General features: G+C 39.9%; 1 protein-coding gene across 4 annotated transcripts in view; it reads left to right on the top strand.

Moving 5' to 3' along the window:
* GRIK2 (glutamate ionotropic receptor kainate type subunit 2) overlaps window positions 1–23,574 on the top strand; it is a 590,245-nt gene that overhangs the window by 5,741 nt on the left and 560,930 nt on the right. For all 4 annotated transcript variants that reach the window (XM_074333337.2, XM_074333338.2, XM_074333339.2 and 1 more), the window contains exon 2: window positions 437–843. In XM_074333337.2, coding sequence (XP_074189438.1) covers window positions 729–843 — 115 coding nt within the window. In that variant the 5' untranslated portion in view covers window positions 437–728. The remainder of the gene's footprint in view (window positions 1–436; window positions 844–23,574) is intronic.

Genomic DNA, 23,574 nt, shown 5'->3' with positions numbered 1-23,574 from the left:
TTTTTATAACTCTTAGGCAAAGTCACTTTGACTTAGCTTGTCATTTATTAAAATTCATCAGTTGATTGTAAGAAGTCCGCTTGCATACACCAATCACTCTCTTGGTAAAGAATCTTATTGAAAATAAAAGCACTTTTCCCACATAAATAAATGCGACTTCTTTCTTGCAACTCAAGGCGGGCAATCAGATCGGTTGCATAATAGATATAGGGACGCTCACTGGCAGAGAGCCTTAAGAGGCAAGCAGCTATCTCAATTTTTCTCACTTAATCTTGGCTTCACGTCAGAAGCTGTGCAGCAGTGCAGTGGAATAGGGCCTGGCAAAATCTTTACGAGCAAAGCGCCTTTTGTGCTGGGACTGTGGCTCCCTACTGACACCTCGGCGGTTTCCAAGGCTGGCTGTCCTATTGATTTTCCCCTTCTTTTGCTTCCCCAGGCTCGCGCGGCCAGACACTCTGGGTGTGCGTGCTGGATTTCTCCCGGATGCTCCCCGAGTAACATGGATGTCCCACCATCCCTTGCAGTGGAAGGTTGCTCCTTGGCGCAGTGAGTGAAGAACATGCAGCGATTGCTAATGGGTTTGGGAAGCGGAGACTCCTTCCTCTCTCTGTGACCATGCCGTGATCGTGCCTGCGGACACCACTCCACGCATCCTCATTCCTACCCGAACCGGGAGCCTAACGCTAGATCCGGGAAGTGGGTGCCGCGCGTGTGGACGCAGAAACACCATGAAGATTATTTCTCTGATTCTAAGTAATCCAGTCTTCAGGCACACTATTAAACTCCTGCTCTGCTTAATGTGGATTGGATATTCTCAAGGAACCACACATGTATTAAGATTTGGTAAGATTCCCCATCTCTCTCTATCCCCTGGTATCTGGCGCCCAGGCTGCCGGATGTAAACAGGCGGGTTCGCGCTACCAGGCGGGTGGGCTCCATGCATTCCGACCTGTTCACTGCTCTGTCGCCTGCCTCCCGGGGGGTTTAAAGAACCACCGTGTATCTTTTATTTCATTTTTTTTCTTTTCTTTAAAACAATTTAACCGCCGGAGAGTGAAGTGAGTGCCAGTGGTCCCTGCAATACCTCCCCTTACGTAGTAGCCTGCCTTGGAGCTGCTAGTGACGCTGGGGGCAGGCAGCCTTGGCGTCCCTCGGTCTGCCCCAGAGCCTTCCGGCCTTGGCCCACTGAGAGGTCCGGATGGAGGTGTGGGCTAAGGCTACACGCCTCTCAGCTTGCAGGGCTGATGAGTTAATACTTGGTAACTCTTTGGCGAGTTGGCGTCCAGTGCGCTGCTGCCTGGGACCCGGACAGGTCCGCAAGTGAAAGGCGCTCAGCCTTTTGATTTCTTTTGTTGTCAGACGCACTTTTCGGTTAATTTCGCTGCTTTTCCAGTCCCTGGCTCCTTTACGGGGATCCGGAGCTCTTAATAGTGTTGTAAGATTGAAGGCTCTACTTAGCAAGGGGAGACTGCTGCTTAGCTCAAGTGAGGTAGCCGCCGTCCTAAGAAAGGGTTTTTGCTTGTTTTTAACTTGTGAGTTGTCCTCTCACAGCTTTCTCACTGCGCGTCCTGGACTAATAAATGATTAACAATCCTGTTTGGGGAGGAGGGTAGCTGTGTATGGGACTCTAAGTCTGCATCTTTATTTCACTCTGGAATGATAAAAGCCCAGGGGGGCAGTTATACATTAGGGGAATCTATTGCTTTCCTAAGGAATCAGGGTTTCCTTAGAGCTCGAAGGACAATCTAAGTGTGGGACTCCAGTGGAAACACTGGTCTAAAGGTTTGTTTGGAGGAAATTAAGCGTGAGCAATGCTCAGCGGCTATAGATGGCCAGTGGAGTTTTAGTAGGAGCAGAACTAGTCAAGGAAAGTTCCCTGAAGTAGATAAGAGTGAGAGAGAAGCATGCCAGGCGGGTAAATGCTTCCACTGGGTGCCTCCTTTGACAGTTCAAGTGGATTTAGACCAAAGAGTGCAGGAAACCGTATAATCCTGAATATGTGTCTTGGAGATAAAAGCAGATACATTAAATCACTCAGTCAAATTTAAATCGAAGAGTGATTGCCTGCATCTCCTATTATGTCAACAGCATCTTTTTCCTTGTCCCCATGTGCTTTTTGTATAATGATAAAATTTATTATCTCAGGCTTTGTGGAACCAGGGTAGGAATGCTTCTCACATATTACAAGAAGGGAACTCTACCTTCCCCTTCTCCCACGCTCCTAATGACACTAAAGACAATGGGTTATAACTGAGTTCCTACTGCAGTAGTTTTCCTGCTTTCTTCATGCCTTTAGATGGTCCTTAAGCATGTTGCTCTTAGCAACAAGCATCCACAGGAATGCTTATTTCTTTAGATCAGATTAAACAGGTCCCTATATCACTGACAATATGTGTGTTCAGCTGTTCTGCTTCAACCACGGTAAGTGCTACAGTATGCTAGTTTTGCCTAATATTTTGAGTAGTACAACCTACCTACCTATCTGAAATACTGAGGTGTCTTGTGAAGTGTTTATGAATGAGTGTGTCTTAGTGTGTTTGCAGACTCGGTGGGAAAAAAGGAAGCCTGGGAGCCAGAAAACTGCAACCAATACTCTAAAGATTTAATTATTGCTGCTCTGGTCTTGCAGTACAATATTTGCTGAATCATTAGATTGTTACATTCGCTGATCATTTCATATCTTCATATTAAAAATCTTGGCAACTGTGGCAGAGTGTGTAGCAGCTTTCCAAAAGAGCTGACACACACACAAAAAAACATTTTCCTAGACCAAAGCTTACTAAGAATCTCCTTAAGAAATAGGGGAGTAGGTAAAGACCATTCTCACCAGTCAGTGCCTTGATACCCTAATCCAACAGTCCTATTTCTAAATAGCCTGTTATTTTATTCATTAACTTCAAACATTTTCCACAGGGAAATCCATTTTCCCTGATTTCTGTCCTGAGATGTGGGGAAGGACTCTGCACATTGTAATGTTGGGACATTTTTCTGTTGGGGCTATTTTGATGCAATGATGGGAGTTTCATTTTCTTCTGGTGAAAACCTGTTTTGGGTGGAGGGTATGGTTGGCTGAATACTTATAAGCCACTTTTGAGGAAGGTTATTTTCTACTGTCGCTGAAATGGCAAACCAGAGCCTCATCCCTGGCTCCTTTCCTTGGACGTGAAGGGGTTGGAATTGCTCGTGTTGCCCCTGCTCCTGGGGGGCCGCCAGGTGCGGGTGAGACCCATCGCCTCTGCTGAGGAAGTGGCATCCAGCCCCCTTTTCTACCTCCCCCACCTACCAAGGCGTGGCCAGCAGCGGCCAAAGGCCCGGTGCCTCCACAGCGGTGCTATGGCAACCGTGGAGCCCTGCTGGTGCTTGCCCCAGCCCCTCTTCCTGTAGATGGTAGAAACCACCCTCACCGGCTCTATCGTTCACCGGTTGTCGTCCCCCTCCCCCCCCAAAAAACAACAACAACAACAACTACTGCACACACACTCCCGAAGTCCAGTCGCCGTTTTTTTTGGATCAGAAAGCAGCCCTGCTCTGGGTATGACCCTTATCTAATTCCCTACCACCTCCTCCAGTCTACCGGGTTCACAACTCTCTCTCTCTCTCTCTCTCTCTCTCTCTCTCTCTCTCTCTCTCTCTCTCTCTCTCGCTCTCTCTCTCGCTCTCTCTCTCGCTCTCTCTCGCTCTCTCTCGCTCTCTCTCGCTCTCTCTCGCTCTCTCTCGCTCTCTCTCGCTCTCGCTCTCATTCACTCACATACACAAACAGACCAGTGCGCTCAGGGGAAGCAAGTCTGACACTTTGCCATAATTCCTCTGCGGTGCCCAGGAAAACTTCCTGCAGTCATGCCCAGGAACGCCTATGCCTGCTCACGACCCCTGTCCCTGTCCCACCTGGTCTGGCTGGCGCCGGGCTGCACACCTGGGCTTGCTCCTCAGTTACCGCTTAGCAAACATCTCCCAGAGACGGTCTCCGGAGCACCAACCCCAGGGTGCTTTCCTAAGGCTTTATGGCAGCCTGGAGGCAGAGGAGGGAACGACCTGAGAGTCAGCTGTTCTCCTAGCAAGGGGGCAGGCGGGGGCCTCACCTTGGGTCGCGGCTGTTTCTCTGCCTTCATCCAGCGTGTTTTCTCTAGGGCGACCATCCAGCAAGCATGCAGTCAGGGGATAAGGTAGATCTTGGACGGTTAGTTCCCTAGCTGCAGGTCAGGTGAGACGTTGTCAGCCTGCTTTTGCAAGGGGAACCTGGGACGCCCCCAGCCGTGCCTCTAGCAGCGCTCTGGCTTTGGGGCAGTGGCGGCACATGTAAATAAGGCACCATTGTTTCTCCGCAGCTGTGCAGCCGCTGCAGCCGCTAGAGAAGGCAAAGGTGGGATCCTTCTGTCCATGGGGTTGTGGCCCCCGATTCCACAGTCTCCCAGCTGAACCATGGCTATGCAGTACTTGAACATTTCTGCTGTTAGTTTAGCCAACTTTTTCTTCCCAGTCTGCTCGACCTGTGCTCCAGGGAAAGCATGGGCAGGAGTAGAAGCCCTGGATGGCTCTGGATGCGGCTGTGGGTGGGGCAGCAGTCCCTTTGGGAGGTTGAAGGCTTCCGCATCTTCTGTAAGGAATCACTCCTCAAGCCACCACTTGTTTCTGATTTTCGAGGTAGGGCTTTTCAAGTTCCATTCCGGAATTGGCACTTAGAATGCCAGGAGCAAAGATAGCAACACAAACTTTCTTCCCTCTCCTGGATAGCTTGTCCTAGATAGTCCCTTAGAGTTGAGTTGCTGAGCATGTGGTAGGCTGCTTCTTCCCTTCAGATGTTCCCGCCTAGCTTTCTTCTTAAGCATGCTAGTAAAAGCCTTTATTAAAAGGTTTCCCAGGCAAGATCCCTTCCCCCCCCCCCCATCTCCTTGGCACAGAGCACTGGCCACAGGTCCATGGCACAGAACATAGCCAACTTGCTGTGCATATGCTGAAGGTGAAGGCAGCCAGCTCAGGGACAGCCCAGGTGAGAAAATCCACGGCCTCAGAATGAGCAGAAAGGGTTCCTATGGAAATCCCCCATTTGCTGGACATCCCATGTACTTCCAGATATAATTAATAGCAGATGTACTACAACCTCCAGGAATGTGAGTGAATTGACTGAGCTTAGAAGTTGCCATTCTCAACAAGTTCTTTGAAAGAGATCTTTCATCCTTTGGGAGGTGAGGTGGGCAGGAGGGAGGAGTGGCTTTACATCTGGAATCTGGAAAAGTGGCTCTTGGTAGGTGGGGATGGGGAGTAACAGCGGCTACTGTCTGAAACAGATAAAGCCAGAACACCTGCTCAGCTGAGCTCTGGAAAGTAGGGAAGTCTTTCCAAGAATCGCCAACACAACGGCTACAATAAAAAATACAAAAGTAAAAAAAAAAAAATCTATTTTTCACATAAGTTCTCACTTATTCTTAAAGCTTCAATGAGTAACTCTGATGTGATCCATCAACAGAGGCACACTCATTTCAGAAAACGACTTTGAAAAATGATCTTTCCTTCTGTAGAAATAGCACCCCTTCTCCACCCAGACACATGGAACTCAGTACGTTTTCTGGCTCTGTGAGGTTGTCTTTCAGCAGCGAACATGGGTTTGTTTATATGTCAGCAGACATTTCTTCCGACAGATGCCTTTTGCTTTTTAGTTTAATCCAAGTGATCACTGCCGTGTGTTCATTCCCTGAATTCTCAAATGACACTGTTTCAACATTTACTCAGCACAGGAAAGTTAATGTAAATTGCTCCCACACAAAGGCTGAACATACCATGGACCAAACGTGGGATGTGCCATTGATTATCAGAGCCTCTTCAAGTCTACTCACCGTTAAAGTGTTGTATATGATAATGATGACATAATCTTTAATTTTTTTTTGATTATCAAAACTTCTGATAAGGGAAATGTTTAGCTCTTTTGTGGTAGAAATTCAAGTGAGAGGAATGCATTTTCTCCTGTTTTTCAGGTTTTACTGAGTTATTGTAGCTCTAATTACATTTGTTCTCTGGGAATTGTTGACGTCCATTTTTACACACCAAGTAGGAAGCAGTTCACTGTCTTTCAGCTGTACTATACTGAAATCGTTAAGCTACTACATTCACAATACCTGGGCTTTGTGGGAGATCCTAGGTTTTCCTCCGTAGGATGGTCTAATGTCTTGAAATGGAATAGGTGATTGTTTTGCATTTGGGTGGTGAAGCTTTATCTTCCTGGGCTTTCAATTTGTAGTCCAGAGATCAAGGTACTAGAAGTGCTTCAAATAAATCTTAAACCCTAAATCTTAGCGTGAAAGGTAAGGTCAAAAGCTCCTCAAAGGGAAGGAGGCAGGTGCACATCACCAGTGTTGACTGGTACAGATTAAACACCGAAGGAGACGATTGTAATCTGATAACGTCATAGGGCTTCCTGTTTTTCTTTGCTGCTTCTGCTGACAATTTTGTAAGGTAATTAAATTGGCTGATTGAAGTCACGGTGGTCATGGGGCGATAAAGACCATTTGGATTTAATGGAATTTAAAACAACAGAGCACCGAACACAACTCTTACTGAACAAGAATTTTAATGGCCCATTCTGGGTGCTGACTAAATAGAATGCCCTTAACAAGTTTAATGGAAAGGGCAAGGCAGATTAGTACTATATAGTCTTTATGGTTGAAGATTGGAGAATTAAAATTATCCCTTTAAAAGACTCATTAATGCATCCTCAAGGTTTAATGTAGGTTAAATAAGATTTTTTCAGACCTTCATCATATGCCGTGAACCTAGGTATAGGACCAAGTTTCAATAAGAAAATAACTTTAGGAGCTGACTTATATGTCTTCTTAATTTCAAAAACAAATTTTTGAGAGTATACAGGGTGTTGAGAATAAGTATTGATGATGGATCCTTTCTTTTCTGTAACTGAAAAGAACACATTTGAGTTTTAATTGTTGCATTATTGGTAACTTTTTCTTATAAACAAAGCTTGTCTGTAGTAGAGTAACTGCAGAGACAAACAAATGTTCTCCTTCTTCAGTTCCAAAAGTCATTAGTATTTGATCTGTTTTATGTTGCCTTTTTGATCCTGTCCTTTTTTCTTACTGAAACTTTTAAATTCAAGTTACTGTATTTCAGTGCATTCACATTTCTTCTGCTCCCAGAAAAAGGGCAGAGCCTTGCTTTACATTAGGGACACTAGAGGATAGTCAGTGCCAAGGAGAAAATCACGTCTCAGTCTCTTCAGAGATTGTTCTTCCAGCTGTTTTTTGCTTTGTGAAATTGTCTATTCAAAGTTGTCAGCTCCTTTGACTATTCCAGAAAAAACTGAAACCCAAGTTTTCACGTACAAATGTCCCGAATTTTAATGGCATAGTTTTCAAAATTGTTTAAAAAATTCTGAGTTGACCAAACCAAAAGCACGTAGCTAGTTGGGCCCAAAGGTCACCAGCTTTCACCCTCCAGTCCCACTCCACATTCCACAGGTTCTCAAAGGAGTACGTGCTTTCCTCACTCCTCATTGATCCCCAAACAAGTAAGGCTTATTTGTCCCTTGCCTCACACCTTTAAGGCCGAACATTTTATATTGTTGTTTTTTCAAAATGACATTATTAGCTAATCTGATAATATGAATGTGGGTGGGAGATTAGGGAAGACCATCAAAATCTTCCTGCAGGATTTTACAATTTTCATTTTATTTTTATATTTAGGCTTTGAGATACTCTAATTACCGCAGCATTCAAATATAGCACTTGCCTAGAGATTGAGTTAAATCCCTATTTTCTTAATTAAAAACTAAACATTCTTTTCTGGATTTAGTAGCAAACCAGAACACTAGACAGCAGGGTTATGTGTGAATATCTGAAAGGGTTTGCGGATGTTGTGACTTTCAGATATTTTCCCCACTGACATATGTAATTTCTATCTGTCTTTCTTTTTGTTCTCTTCCATGGACTTGTTTTAAGAAAAATATATTCTGCAAGGGAGACCACATAGTCCTGAGGTTGTAAAGTTAGGATGAGTTTATTGGATCAGTCGATTCTGTCTATGACAGAGATGCTGATACACAAACGAGTACCCGGTGCCTAAAGGAGTACTGAGTGTTAGCACTGATGCAGAGGGGAGGCTGAGAAAAAGAGAAACGTCAAATGCCATTTGATAACAGTCTTTTCCAGGTTTACTCCCAGACATCTCCATGCTTTGTAAATTGATCGTTTTGCTTGTATTAGTCCACATCTTTGAACCTATGTGATGATTTAAAATAAGACGTCAATGATATTCTTACATTGACATATCTCTTTCCAATCAAAAGGACCTTTAAAATACTTTCACAGCCTTTTAAATCAAACAAGCTTCTTTTTCATCATTGAAATAAAACAACTATGTGGAAGGTGTTGCCTCTAATTCCTATTTCTGTCTCCAGCGCACTCTCACTCTGATTCCTTCACCGTTCACAATGGGAATATTGCTCAAAATGATCCAACAAGCAAAGGGAATATTAAAGAAATGTTCTGCTTCAGTCTTAGGCATTTGGTCTATTTTGTGTTGTCTTTTTAATCCTGCCCTTCTTTTTATCAACTGAAGCTTCTATATTCTGTACATTGTTTTGAATGCATTCAGGCCCCTCCTTGCCCAGAAGAAATAAAAGGAAAACTGTCAAGATGAAGGAAAACTATAAAATCCAATAATATTGAGCCAAATGGGGTTTAGAGATCATCGAGTGTAATATCTTGAGTTTAGACATAAATTGCCAGGGGCATTTAAATAGCTTGTTCTGATCACTGCTAGTTAGTGTCAGATTTTGGACCAAAACATGAATATCCTGTCTGCCAGTCTACTGATGTTTTTCAGTGAATTATGCTATTTTTCCAGTGTAGCCTCTGACTCTCTGTGCTTTGCATCAATTTTAGGAAAAGCCACTTGTTCTGGTAGCTCCTCTAGATGTTTGCCTACTTTGCTTCCTCCACCTTTTGTTTCAGAGAACATGATCTCTAGATGATCCCTTTTCTCTCTTTTTCTTACCTCCAGCCCCCTCTCCCATGCCTGCCGAGGTCTTCTTTGCCCTTGTGTACATACCCATTCAGTCAACAAATAGTAATTGAGTACATACTATGTGGCAGACAAATAGAATTCCAAGACCCAGCTTCTGACCTCAAGCAAATGGTAATCCACTCAATATGTATGCCAAATGAGTGGTACGTAAAATATATACAACAGTTGTTTAAAGGATATTGTTGTCGGCTTGAATTTTTATAGAAGAGATAGGACTCTGTCTAGGACCTGTAAAAAAATTAAGGGACAGGGAAGGGGAGGGGGAAATGTATCATTGGAGGAAGAAAAGGAATTTGGGCAGAAATTAAGAAGGTGAGCTTTGGGACATAGAATGGGCCAGCTCTGTCAGAGAGGATAGATGAGGTCTTGCTCTTTCAATGCTTTATTATTTAGATTATAGGGTTTGAACTCCTGTCTGTAGCCCCTGAGAAGCCGTCAAAAGTAAAAGGATGGGCTTGACTTGGTCTTCAGTAAGCAGTTGAGTGGTTTGTCAGTCTGTTGCTTGCATTTTGTGAAGAATAAGATGGATCTCCTTTCTCTGTGTTACTGAAATGAAAGCAAAGGACCTGTGTTTGTTCTTGATCATTGAAGCCTTTAAAAAATTCTTGGTTTGGGATCGCAGATACTTCTTAAGTGAAATTATGAAAGGAACTAAATAAATGTATTTTTAACATATGACCAGATAAAATGATTAAGCAGGGAAAAGTTTCCAGTTAACTTAAAGGAAAATGCATTGGAAAACAATTTAAAACTACAGTTAGCTTCTTTGAAGGATACAATAAATTACCTCCAAGACAATTCTCAATGTCTAATTCCAAAAGATCTCTATTACCTGAAACATTACACGTAAAATAATATATAATAAATTATTTAAAATAAAAATTAAATTAATTAAAAACTATTTTAATACAATGGATTCATTGTAAGTAATATTTTGGGTCTACATGAAATCAGGACTCCAGACCCTGAATTTAGTTATTTGAGTCATTGATTTTACTCCTAACTTTGTCATCTAGTGGCTATAAATTAGGAAAAATACTTAAATCAGCCTGAGCCTTGACTTGTGTTTCTGTGCAATGGGTATTACTTGCTATCTGTCTAACTCCAAGGATAATGTTGGAATTACTGTGTTTTCCCAAAAATAAGACCTAGCCAGACAATCAACTCTAATGCATCTTTTGGAGCAAAATTTACTATAAGACCTGGTCTTATTTTGCTATAATATATGACCAGGTCTTATATAATGTAATGTAATATAATATAATACCGGGTCTTGTATTAATTTTTGCTCCAAAAGACACATCAGAGCTGATTGTCCGGCTAGGTCTTATTTTTTGGGAAACATGGTAATAGGAAAATGTATAGACCTCTGGGCTTATTGGCAGAAAAGGACTTTTGGGATTGAAAGTGTAATTTATTGTGTATGTGTGGAGCACAGTAAAATTTGTTATCACTCGTACATTTCATTCAACTTCTTAAACTGTGCATAAACATTTAAAGTTGTCTTTTAAAAATTATTCTTGAGTACTCTTCCTTATAAGGAACCTGAAACTTTTATAAACGTGCTGAAAAGGACTTATTTGACTGATACAACAGATTTTCTTCTGAGTTGGTAGTTTTATAGAAAAGCAAGTGCATAGTTTATTTTTTTTTCTTTAAGCATCAAAAATTTAATTGGCATTATCAAATATCCACAATACATGTAGGAAACAAATCATAACTAAAAGCAAAAATAATAAGCAAAGAAATCATGCTAAGTCCTGTGGTTAAGATTTTTCACTTTTTCACAACTGCATAGTTTTTCTAATTTATGTTCACAAACATTTTCTGAAAAACTGTGCTTGATTTCATATATACTTCATTCTTCATTTGCCTATGATGAACTTTTAGCTATTATTCAAATTTTGTAGATACACAGGTGATTGTATTTGATCCATTTGTCTTGATTCAGGAAAGTTTCACAAACATTCAGATTTGCTATAATTGTTTGGGGTGGATACATATGAGGGATTTTTCTATGGTTATGTTTGCATCTTTATCAAGGAACTGTCCTAGGTAGTCTTTCTGGGGCTTAATCTTTAAGGCATAATCGACTTTGGTGCTACCCCTACACCACTAAGCTCACCATTCTTCCTGAAGGTCCTAAATTACCTTTGATTCTTTTTTATTCAAGATTTTACCCAGTGTTGGGGGGATCAGCATAGAGGTGGGTAGAGAGAAGACCCCCCCACCCGTGCCAGCAGTGATGCCTCATTACAGAACCCAGGAGACCATTTGAAAAGTATTCAAATTATAATACTCTCTTATAGTTGGAATTTTTATTTTAAGTTTTCAAAACTTCAGAATATGAAGTAAATTAGATATATATGAATTTCCTGGATGTTGAGGATTGTGAGGTTTTGAATCAATGATTCTCAGCTGTCAGAAGTGAGATGAAGGAGAGGCAGTCTCAGGATTTTTATGATAATCTAAAGGAAGAATGGGTTAAATGCAGGTTGAAAAATACTCTTCTGTCATAAGTCTGGTTTTTGTTTTCCTGGAAGCAGTTCTGCATTGTGGTAGAAGTGATGTTGGAATATGTGAAGATACAGTGGAGTTCCTGCTTTCAGTGGGTGAAGGGCGGAGCAGTATTTCATTCAGTCATCTTTCCCTGAGGGTTCTGGCTTGATCGCTCAGGAAGCCTTCCTGGAGACTGGGGGTAATGTTCTAATCACTCATCCTCAGCTTGTTCTCTAAGATGCATTTCTCTTCTGTTTGCTACCCCATACATCGACTGTCCATTAAAATCTAATTCAAGTTTTGCTACCTTCTAAAGGTCTATTTTAGGTCGGGATTCTGTAGGGTAAAGTCCAGCATTGGCAAGAGAGAGTGATCAGAGCAATGGTTTCCAAACCTTGTTTCACATCAGAAAGGAAGGAGCTTTAAATAATTTAAATTCCTGGTTCCCAAACCTGGAGATTCTGTGGTTTAAAGTGTTTCATTTTTCTCAGCTGCATAGTTTCACAACTGCATAGTTGTAGTACCTTAACTTTTTAAGAAAACTCCTAAGTAATGTACTTAAAAGAAACAGAACGCAACTCCCAGGCAGGTTGAGAATTACTGAGCTTGATAATCCTAAGGAGTCTTTTGAACTTAAATCTTTACAGTTCCTCTGTTTATAATGGACATGTGCATCAGCTTTCTGATGGGCAATTGATAATCAAAACTATGCAGAGCAATGAGTACACTTCAAGATAAGTGCTGTGTCTTTGGTATCTTATCATTTTGGCTCTCAGCATACCACTTGAAGGGCTGACTGATTCTTTAAAACCTAAGCACTTGGAATATTGATACTCACATAACCAACCTCACAGTCCAAATGGATCTTAACCAGGGTTGTTTTACAAATAATGTCTAAGATGATGTATAGTTGTAGGACCTTTTCCTCCCAACCTCCTACTACAGGAGCCCCTAATAGATCATGTTAAATTTAGTTTTCCCAAAATCTATCAGAAACAAATTCTAGCAGTCATCCGCTCTAGTTGAGAAGACCTCAACTCAGTTGACCTGGATACATGTAAATGGCCCAGAGTTTAGGCTGAAAGAAGAGCTCAGCCTAGGTGGTGGTCACTGAAAACCTCTTGGATAATACCACACCCTCCCCACCCCAGCCCCATTGTTCTGATTACACTCTCTGGGTTATTGCTAAGTCCTGGGGCCAAGAATTGAAATCTGGACATTACCTTTGGAATGAAACCAGAATGCTCTTATATATTTGTTTCAGGTGGACATTGTTAATAATTACATATACTGCATTAGTACTAAAACTGGGAATATCTTTATTTGTTCAAATTATTGGTAACCGTTTTCCATATTTATTGGCGACTAGGTAAAACATCAGTTTATGAAGTATATTTCTATAATATAACTTGCCATCTAGGAGACTTTATACACAAGTATATATAGGGGGCACCTTATTGGTGGTACAATTTAAAAATAGCACAATTATAGATTAGTTAGAGATTCTAATTATTAAAGTCATGGTAATCACGTGTTAATAATAATTTCAAGAGAAATACTGAAGAAACTAATCGAGTTAACTTTACTATTCCTCAGAAGTTTTCTTATTTGGACTCAACTATGTTTACCAGTATGTGTTTAAATATTGTCAGTTCTTTTAATTAAAATAGTTCAGAGGGGATATAACAACAGAGAGCATGTAAATTGTGGTGCAGTCTTCTGGAAGATAAATATGAAAAAATAAAACATTTTGTATGGCATGAATTTCACAGAAGATTTTATTCATATATATTCATTCAATTATAGTTCTAGAAGCACTATGCCTATAACCTTTCCATTTGGGTAGGATACATTTAAATATATGTAGGATATGAAAAAATGTTCACAATAGGGAATAAAAATTAATAAATTTACATTTATTCAAGGATTCTCATTTATTGACTTTAGGTAGGAGTTTCTGACTTTACTAAACTTGATAGCCACAAGTAAATGGTAATGGAAATGAATTTCTCAAAGTATTTTGAATTTCATACATCTTTTATTTCCTAGCAGGTAGCCAGACTACATTAGCATTTTTAATATAAACAAGGATAGACTCTTAGCTGAGATTTCAAAGCACTATATCTTGTAAGTGAACTGTGAAGATAATTTTAACCCTCAAATTTGTTTATTGTTCTGTACTGTTTGTAAGGCCACAAAACTTAAATGTAAAAAAATAGCTAGCTGTATATTAATAAGTCATATTTAGTATAAGTAATCTCTCTTCCATTCTCTTTTGGTGTTCTTTATCAGGAAAGAGAGATAAAGCTAAATTTGTTTACCAGAAAATAAAATAATGCTTTATACTATTGTTGTAAGGAAGATGCTGAAAGCTTCCTATCAACTCTTTCTATTTTGATTCCATTTTTTATATATATTGCCATTCAATTCACTAAATATTTATTCAGCATTGGTATCTGGTCCAGTTCTTTGATCATTCACATAATACAGCAATTGGAAAGCAAGATAAAATTAAAGCTTCAGGAAATACGAAAATTTCCCTAAAATATGGTTGATTTAAAAAAAAAATACATTATATGGAGGTTCCTAATGATACTTTCATTTTTTCTAATAGGCCGCAAGATGTGTATTTTTCAATTTTGTACTATTGATTCTTTTTTCAATACTTTATTTCAATACCATCCTTATTGACCTTTACTCTCAGAAATTCACATTTAGTTAGATATAATTTATCTAAATGTATGTATACTTGGAGATGGGGGAGGGAACACATCTAAATTATTTTAAGTATTTGAGTACCATATTAGGATGTGGATTCAGTGACATCACAGAAACATCCCCCCCGCCAAACAAAACAAAACAAAATAAAATAAAACAAGATGTAGACGTTCACTTCTCTCTGGCATAGGAGTCTTGATTTTGCAGCTCAGGGATGGTATGGTGGATCTTCAGTCTGTCTCCTGGGGCCTGTGCTGCTGCTTCCGGTTCTCTCTTCGGGAATCTATATCTAGCATGTAGCGTGCATGGCCTTTCTTTTTGTCTACAAGGGAGCTCTAGTGATCTTATGCACCTTCCCAACAGCAGGCTGGATACCTTCTGATGTAGCATGCACCATTTTACCTCACATCCTGTTGTTAGGAACTAAGGCTACTCCTGGGAGCACAGGAGGCTGGGAATGGAACCCTATTACAGGACCCAGCTGAACATCTCTGGGTCTATTCCCATAGGCGACATGGAGAATGAATATTGAAGGACCACTGGTAGTCTCTGCCACAAGCATCCAATTAAACATTTCAGAAAGAAGGTCTTCAGAGTTTTTAACTTTTTTTTCGTGGTCATGAAGTAATGCTTTGTAACCCCTTTGGAAAATATGAGGAAGTGTAGAAGTAAAAACAAAAGCTCTCATAATTATGCCATTCAGCCAAAACCACTACTATCATTTTGTTTCTATTTACTAGCTTTTCAAAATTAAGAGAAAACAAAAATATTTTGGTTGATTAGAAGAGTAACACATATTTATTATAGCAAATGGAAAATATATTGAAAATTATAAAGAAAATAAATATCATCCATTTCTCTCACCATAGAGATTTATCCTTGAATCTTACTGTACATAGTTTGTTACTTTTTTTTTTTCAATGAATGCTTTATGGTGAACATTTTTCTGTAATCAGGTATTGTTGTGTAACATTATTTACCAGTGTCTGACTTTTCCTGACATAGATGTTTCTCATTTATTAGCCAGTTCTTCTGTTATAGGGTCGTGAGCTTGGGCTTTAGATTCAGGCATACCTGAGTTTGAACCTGGCTTTGCTGAGTTTAAGCTATATGATTGGGACATGCTGCTGAATCTTTTTAAGTTGTAGTTTCCTTACCTGTAAAACAGGAATGATAATATTATCCATCCCAGTTATTCTTGGGATTTGAAGAGATAACACACATGTAGTGCTTAGTGAAGTGTTAACATAATCAGCCCATCAATCAGTGAATCGTTTAATTCATTTTGCCACACAAAGTACTTATTTCTGTAAGTGGATCGGGCTCATTTAGATCAGATACTTCTAGGTGTTGTGCTATTCTCCCAAGGGTGGTTGGACCCCATAGTAGTCCGGTGTGGTCTTTCAGGCCAGTGGAGTGCCCTGTGAGAATATGAGACAGATGTTCAGCCAGGACTCAGTAGACCTGTAGACAGGTGATGTATAAATAGACTGCTGTGCAGATGTGGCCTGCCCTCCCTGCCTGCTCTCCAGGACGAGGAGGTCTCTTCGGTGCTGGTGACGAGGCTGGGGCAGGGGAGCAGCAGCAGCAGCCATGTCCCAGCCGTCTCCCTTTCGCTTTTTGATTTGCTGAGCAAATTGCAAGTGGTTTACTTGCTAATCACATTATCATCCCTGATGCTTAATTATTTTCTGTAGGAAAACAGAATTGTTTGGGGCTTTCAGGAAATTAAGTTGAACTTCAAAAGCCTCTCTGACCAAACAATATTTTGAAGTGGGTAATTCCTCAGGGTTTGTTGCTGGGTTCATTCAGTTTTTTCTTGTTTTTTTCTTTTTTTTTTCTTTAAAGGGCATACTCTTAAATAGTAGACTTACTTGCTCTATTTATTTGAGATCATATTTTTAAAAATGGGGCGCATTAAGGCTTCATAAATCCCAAGTAATATGATATAAAAATGTGTGGCTGGGGCCTTGGAGGCAGACTAATGCTGAGATCTATGGAGTGGGAAATTGGAGGGGATTATTCTGAGTTCTATATTTGAGAGGAGCCTCCATCACTGAAAGGTGGTACCTACTGGTCTGCTCAGAGAGAAGAAAGTGGTTTCAGTGTTAGTACAGCAAAAATGCCTGAGAGTGATTTACACTGTGTAAGAGGGCGAATTTCCACAGGGCTGGTAGACACCGTTCTCATCCTCTAATGGAGTCTATACAAGCTCAGCACACATATTTTTAGCCCCAGTTTAGTAAGACAGATTCTGTGTGTTGCTGCTCTATGTCCTCCTACACATCCCTCCTCTATTTACCCTGATGTGCTCTTCTTAACCTTCTAGTTTGCCTTTAAGTTCAATATTTTCTGGACTTTTTGCCCGCTCATGGATACAGCCACAGTGGAATCTTACATTTTAATCACCCCACCTCCCCCTGAAAGGATGGGGGTGCAGAATTCTGTTTTGAATATTGCCACACATCAGCCTTTGAGAGGCGTTTATAAGTTATAAGAACCACAACCTGTTGCTAATAATCTATTGCCAGGAGCTTGATGCCAGACGAACCTGGAAAAGGCATGGTCAGAAAGATTGGTATTCCAGAAACAATTTCTCCATTTAGGTGTGTAAACTAAGGCAAGTTACTCAGCCTTCAAGTCCCCTTTTCCTTATTTTTGAAAAAATATTGATACTAGCACCTCACTTACATAACTTTTACGGGGCTTAAATGAAATAAAGTCCTTGCATGAAGAGAGCATCCCAAAACACCCCTTCCCTTTTAGTTATCCTGAAAGTCTGAATGTGGAAGAGCTGTTGAACGATAGGTTAGTGCTACATTCTACAAGAGCCTGTCAGTCAAATGCTGAGTTCTATGTGTTTATTCACTACTAACTTCGGCTTCTGTGCAGCTGAAATACAAACTCAGCCGTAGGCTTTTATCCACAGATCTGAGAGGAGGAAGGCAGGCACCTGTAATTATAGCCGCAGTGATGACTTGCCGCTGAATTTCAGAGTGTGTTAAGGCTTTTCTCTGCTGCTTGACTTGGGTATTGCTGTAGCGATTCTGGGAGTAAGAGGCGGTATTTGAGCAAGTATTTGTCTTTCTGTTATCCATCCTAACATAATCCTGGAATCTCCATAGACAAGCAAGGGTTTCTTTGTTGCTCTCTGGCAGCAGATAAAAGGGCCTATTTTTATAAAGTGGTCTGTGCAGAGTTTAACAGCCCTTTTATGGACTGGTAGTAGATTACATCTGGAGAGGTGGGGTGAAGATAGTTTTCCACTGATGTCTGTAAAATGTTAGACTCAAGTTTCCATGAATCAAAATACTACTCTACAGAGATCTAAGACTGAGCTTTGCAAATGCTTGTCTCTTGTTTCTTCATTTCCTTTCTTCACGTTGATTGGTCAGGAAGGCAGCTGTCCACTTGATTTTTCCAAGGGGGTGTAGTGGAGTAGTTGGGCCTTTCGTATGAGGTTGATACTTGGGCAAGTGAAGGAAGGTGAGAGAGGAGACACTTTTGTTCTCTCTGCTAATCCCCTTTCCTCAAATACTGTTTGTTCTTATTTCCCTAAATTCTCATAATGGAAATGTTAATGTTCTCAACATCAATTGAATGAGAACTCTAAACAGTGTCTGCAAAATGATGTTTGTGAAACCTCAAAGAAAATGAGCCCCCAAACCCAGGTTTTTCATTTTCTCTCATTTATTTGAGCATCCCAATCACAGGGTTACACTGACATGCCAAGGAGATTTAAAACCTTCGCTGAAACTTATTGAAAGTGTTATTTTTAGTATGGTCATGTCTACATGACTTTGCTAGCCTGTAAGAGCAGACATGAGTCTCAACTAGCAATGCTCAAATTAGGAAAGAAGAAACCCTCTTAATATAACTTACATTGATTTTCTTCTTAGTTACCTTTCTCTGACTCATTCCTTCCTCATGATGGACAGATATGATTCCTTGTTATTTTTCCTCTTCTTCAAGCTATGCAGCAAGCTGGTTTTACTTCTCTTAATTTGTTTATCACATGATCTATTCTTAATGTGAGTGTAGGATCTTTTCCCATCACCCTTCCTTTTCTAGAACCCACTTCCATTTCCTTCTACCCATAATTATCCCTTTCTCAGTGCATCTCTTTTCCTCTGTAGCGAGCGGCTTTCTTAAATAACCCAAATGTCATACATGCCTGTGCAAAGAGGCTCTTGCGGGGATGGAGGTATTTGGGCCCTTTGGTAACATAGAAGGATGGCTGAGGTCCTGAGGTAATTAGAAACTGTGCAGCTACAATGACCACCTTATATAAACTCTAAATCAACACATGAATATGACACAGTGGAATAGTGTGGTTGAAACTGGGACTGTCCACTACATACTCTACAAATAAATAATACTTGTGTAGTGCTTTGCATTTCATAGGCATTTATACATTATTTATTTCAACTTTTCAATAAATCTAAGAAGTAGGTGCTGTTAAACAGGCTAGAAATGTGAAATTTCCCCAAATGTCCCAAATATTGAGGAGTTTGAAGCTGGATTTGACTTCCGACACTAAGTTTTCTGGTCCTTTCATTTCAACAACATTCAGTTGAATGTAGATGTATTTTGGTACTGTTTGATTGGGATGTGGGATTCTCCAAGTGCACTCTGAGAACTGGCTCAGGTGTCACACGCTGTAACAAGGAAATCTTCCTCCGCAGGAGGAACTGTTGCTCTTCTGAAATAGCTTCCAAGCAATCTTTCCCAAGTCTGTTTTATTTCTTACAGAGAAAACACATAGAAGAACATGAGTTATTCTAATTTCTAGAGTGTGGCCGGTGTTAAGATGATAACAATGATTGTGAAATTAATAACAGTGGTGTTGGGTATTCTTTATGAAATATCTGCTGCATGCCAGATACAAGTAGATTATTTTCAGATATCTCATCCAATCCTCATAGTAAGCCCATCACCCCCATTTTATTTGCTTATTTATTAAAATCTCTTCTTTATTTTGATGTTTTAATTTTTTTATTATTTTTCAATTACACTTGACATACAATATTATATTAGTTTCAGGTATACAACATTGTGATTAGACATTTCAATAACTTACAAAGTGATCACCCCAGTAAATCTAATACATATCTGATACCATACATAGTTATTATAATAATATTTACTATATTCTCTATGCTACGCCCTATATCCCTATGACTATTGTGTAATATTACCCATTTGTACTTTTTAATCCCTTCCCCTTTTTCATGCCAATCCCTTCTGGCCTGCAAAGTTTCTGTTGAGAAATTATCTGACAGTCTAATGGGAGCTCCCTTGTAGGTAGGTAACTGCTTTTCTCTTGCTGCTTTTAAGATTTTATCTTTGTCTTTAAACTCTGGCATTTTAATTATAATGTGTCCTAGTGTGGGCCTCTTTGGGTTCATCTTTCTCTGCACTTTTTGGGCTTGTACATCTATTTTCTTTACCAGGTTAGCGAAATTTTCCATCATTATTTCTTCAAATAGGTTTCAATTTCTTGCTCCCTCTGTTGACCTTCTGATTCCCTCATGACGTGAATGTTGTTATGATTGATGTTTTCCCAGAGGCCCTTTAAACTCTCCTTATATTTTTGGATTCTTTTTTCTTTTTGCTGTTCTGATTGGATGTTTTCTGCTACCTTATCTTCCAAATCTCTGTTTTGATCCTCTGCTTCATCTAATCTGTTGATTCCTTCTAGTGTATTCTTTATTTCAGTTACTATATTCCTCACTTATGGCAGGTTCTTTTTTATGTTTTCTATCTTCATGTTTGTGCTTCCTATCTCTTTGTTGAAGTTCTCCTGGAGATTATTGAGCATCCTTGTAACCAGTGTTTTGCACTCTACCAGATTGCTTGTCTCTATTTTGTTTAGTTCTATTTCTGAAGTTTTGTTCTGTTCTTTCTTGTCTCCTCATTTTGGCTGCTTCCCTGTGTTTAGTTTTATATATTAGGTAGGAATGCTATGTCTGCTGGTCTTGGTAGAGTGGCCTTATGTATTAGATGCCCTGTGGGGCCCAGTGGCACAGTCTGCTTGGTCATCCTGGCCAGGTGCTCCAGATGCGTCCCTTGTGTGGGTTGTGTATGCCCTCCTGTTGTAGTTGAGCCTTGGCTGATGTTTGCACATCAATGGGAGGCATTGACCTTTGGGCTAATTGGTTTTGAGGACTGGCCATGACTACAGTGGAGGAGCTGACCCGACAGAGTGGAATTCACTTTAGCAGGGTTCAGGCACCTGCCCAGTCTACCCTTTGGGTTGTTGTTCCATCATTCCCATTTTAGAGATGAAAATACTGAGGCTACAGGAAGATAACGATCACCTAGCAAGTGTCAAAGTGTGAATTTAAATGTTGGTCTGTCTGGCTCCAGAGCCCATGCTGCCAGTCTGCCATATCACTTATGCTGGCTTCTGGGTAGGAGTAAACTCAAGAAAAAATATAAATACCTACATTACATTCATTCATTTATACACATTAGTTCATAAACATTAAGTTGAGGCATATGAATTTGCTAGTATTTGGTCATTATGGACCAACAAAAATGGCAATTTCATGTAGCTTAATACAGTGATTCTCAAAATGTGGTCTCTGGACCAGCAACAGTGGCAACTCCTGGGAACTTAGAAACACAAACTCTCAGACCTCACTCCAGATCCACTGCATCAGAAACTGAGGACATGGCTTATCAGTTTAACAAGACCTCCGGGTAATTCTGACAACAGTGAAGATTGAGAACCACTGGTTACCCTAATATATTTATTGAGCAGCTACTCTGTGCCACATGCCATGGGAACCACTGGGTTTAGCGCATGAGCAGAAATGGGCATGGTTCCTGCTTTTAGAGAGTTTATATTTTACTAGAAAAGACAAAGTTTTGAGAAGCATAAATATTGAGTCATTATTCTTACTGGTATTTATATTTTATTAGAGTTTCTAGCTCTCTGCCAAAAGACTGGGAGAGGCAAAATTAGGTAAGAAAAGGGTTGTCTCCCTTTTCTTCAGAGGCAAAATTAGGTAAGAAAAGGGTTGTCTCCCCATCACATGGGTAGGCGAGACCAAGCAAGACAAACACAGGTCCAAGGACAATGGGGTGGAACAGAGATGGGCCCAGTGCTCAGGGCTTAGCACCACGAATCACAGACATCTTGGGCTCCTGCTCCGTCCCTTCCTTTACCCTGCCTCGAGGGGTGGCTCTTTTTCATTTTGAGGCCGTGTTGGGGTTGGTGGAGAGCGGTAAGTGAACTTTTCAGCATGGGGCAACTAGGGATGTTTTAGCCTCCAGCCAGCTGGTTCATCCAGCTACTGCTACCTCTTACACCGAGGAGCTTCATTTTGTTGGCAGACGGCAAGGTCTCAGAAAAGGGTTTGTTCCAGAACTCTGTTTATCTCTTTCAGTAAGCTGTGCAGCATGACATACAGGGTCACTCTGCCTTTAGGAGTTTAGAGGTTCGTCTAGGATATAGTCACACAGGAAGAGGAGGAAGCAGGGGTCAGGTCAGTGGGTATGAAGAACAGGGACTGGGACCTTGTCTCATTGTCAGGGTCTTCCCCAGTATGAGGGGTGTGATCCTTTATGCATGTCCCTTAACCCTTTGTCATCCCAAAAGGAGACCTTCCTGATATTCTTCCATTTACTGAGGCACGGGTCCTGAAAGTTTAAAGAACATTACTTCGTTGAGACTAGTTTGAAGTTAGAATCATCCTGGGTTCATATTTTCTTAATTCTTTACTAGCCAACTTTTATAGATAACACTTAAGTATAAGTAATGCAGCTTGAATAAATTCCTGTTTTTTTTTATTTTTTGTTTTGTTTTGTTTTTTAAGCATCCCTAAGCCACTTGTGCCAGCAAGTTCCCAAAGAAAAGGAACCAAACATCTGTTGTATGTTCTCCTTTTAAAAAACAGGATTTTAAAGCAATCTCAAGTAAATGAGCATTGTCTCACTTGGATTCCCTTCCTTCCATTGGTAACAATTTAGAAAATAATTTGACACAAACTTTAATGATGGGATTAGAATCTGAAGATATGGAGGGAGAGGGAGGATGCTTGGTGACAATTTATACTTTTAAGTACCAATGGCACTATTTTTGTGACATTAAAAAGGTTGCTCCTGTTATTAATACTTATTTGAATTAAATTCCCAAATGTAATTCAAGCCTTGTTATAGGAGAAATAATTCACATACACAAATAGCAGTAGTTGTGTACTTAGCAAAGGTAGGCTGGATGCATATCAAGCATGGGGAATGGCAGTCCCACCTCTGAGAATTCAAGAGTGCTCACATAATCAGCACAGGTTTTTACCCAATTGATTAAATTATATTTCCTCTGCTTTTACTGAGGAGGAGGGTGGGGAGGATTCTAAAGGTTATGATATCAATGCAAGCTGCTCTTGGATTGTATTATTTGCTTGAAATCAGGATTTAGGTTTTTCTCATCACCTGAAAGACAAATCATATATAGATGATTTTTCATATATATATGTATATATCATATATATGTGATATATATATGATATACATCATATATATGTGTATATATGTGTGTGTGTGTGTGCATATATATATATATACATACACACACAGACGCACACACTTTTTTTTCCTGGAGTCCTTCAGAAATTCCCATATATATATATCATATGGGATATGTATATATACATATACATATTGTATTATTCCCAAGCTTATTATACCCAAGTTTATTCTTAGGTATACTTAGGAAAAAAAGTATATATATATATACTTTTTTTTTCCTGGAGTCCTTCAGAAATTCCCAGAGTATCTTCAAGTATTACATGAATAATTCATTTTACTCACTATACACATTACAGCCTTTAATAAAGGCTATGGCCGGAATCCCCTCCTCGGGGAAGGTAATTTGGAGCATCATTATGACTGTGATTTCACAATGTTTAGAGGTTTTATGACCTACCTGATGAAGTCCTCCTTTTTTTTCCAGTCCTTTTAGAAAAACACTTCAAGTTTAAAATTTCATAGAGTATATTCTTGGAAGGAAATAATCCTAGGATTTCATATTTATTTCACCCCTACCCCTGAATAAAAATTAAAAATAAAGATAAAAAGACAAAGGGACACTTTTTAATTTAAATACAATCTACTGCTCATGAAATTTCCTTACTATTGAAAATCAGATGACATGATTTTAATGTTATATCTATATTTCACCCTGAATTATTCAACATTGGGACACAACCAGGAAAACCGATTGTGTGGATACATATGTGGACATCTTTTAGAATTCTGTATGGAATCTTTTGTGAATTTTCCTTGAATTAAAGTGCATTTTTTTCTTATGGCTCTTATGGG

Source organism: Rhinolophus sinicus, chromosome 2, assembly GCF_057876585.1.
Source record: "Rhinolophus sinicus isolate RSI-liver-muscle chromosome 2, RSI-T2T, whole genome shotgun sequence".
Taxonomy (NCBI): Eukaryota; Metazoa; Chordata; class Mammalia; order Chiroptera; family Rhinolophidae; genus Rhinolophus; species Rhinolophus sinicus.
The sequence above is the reverse complement of the archived record's forward strand: the minus strand, read 5'-3'. Positions and strand labels throughout refer to the sequence as shown.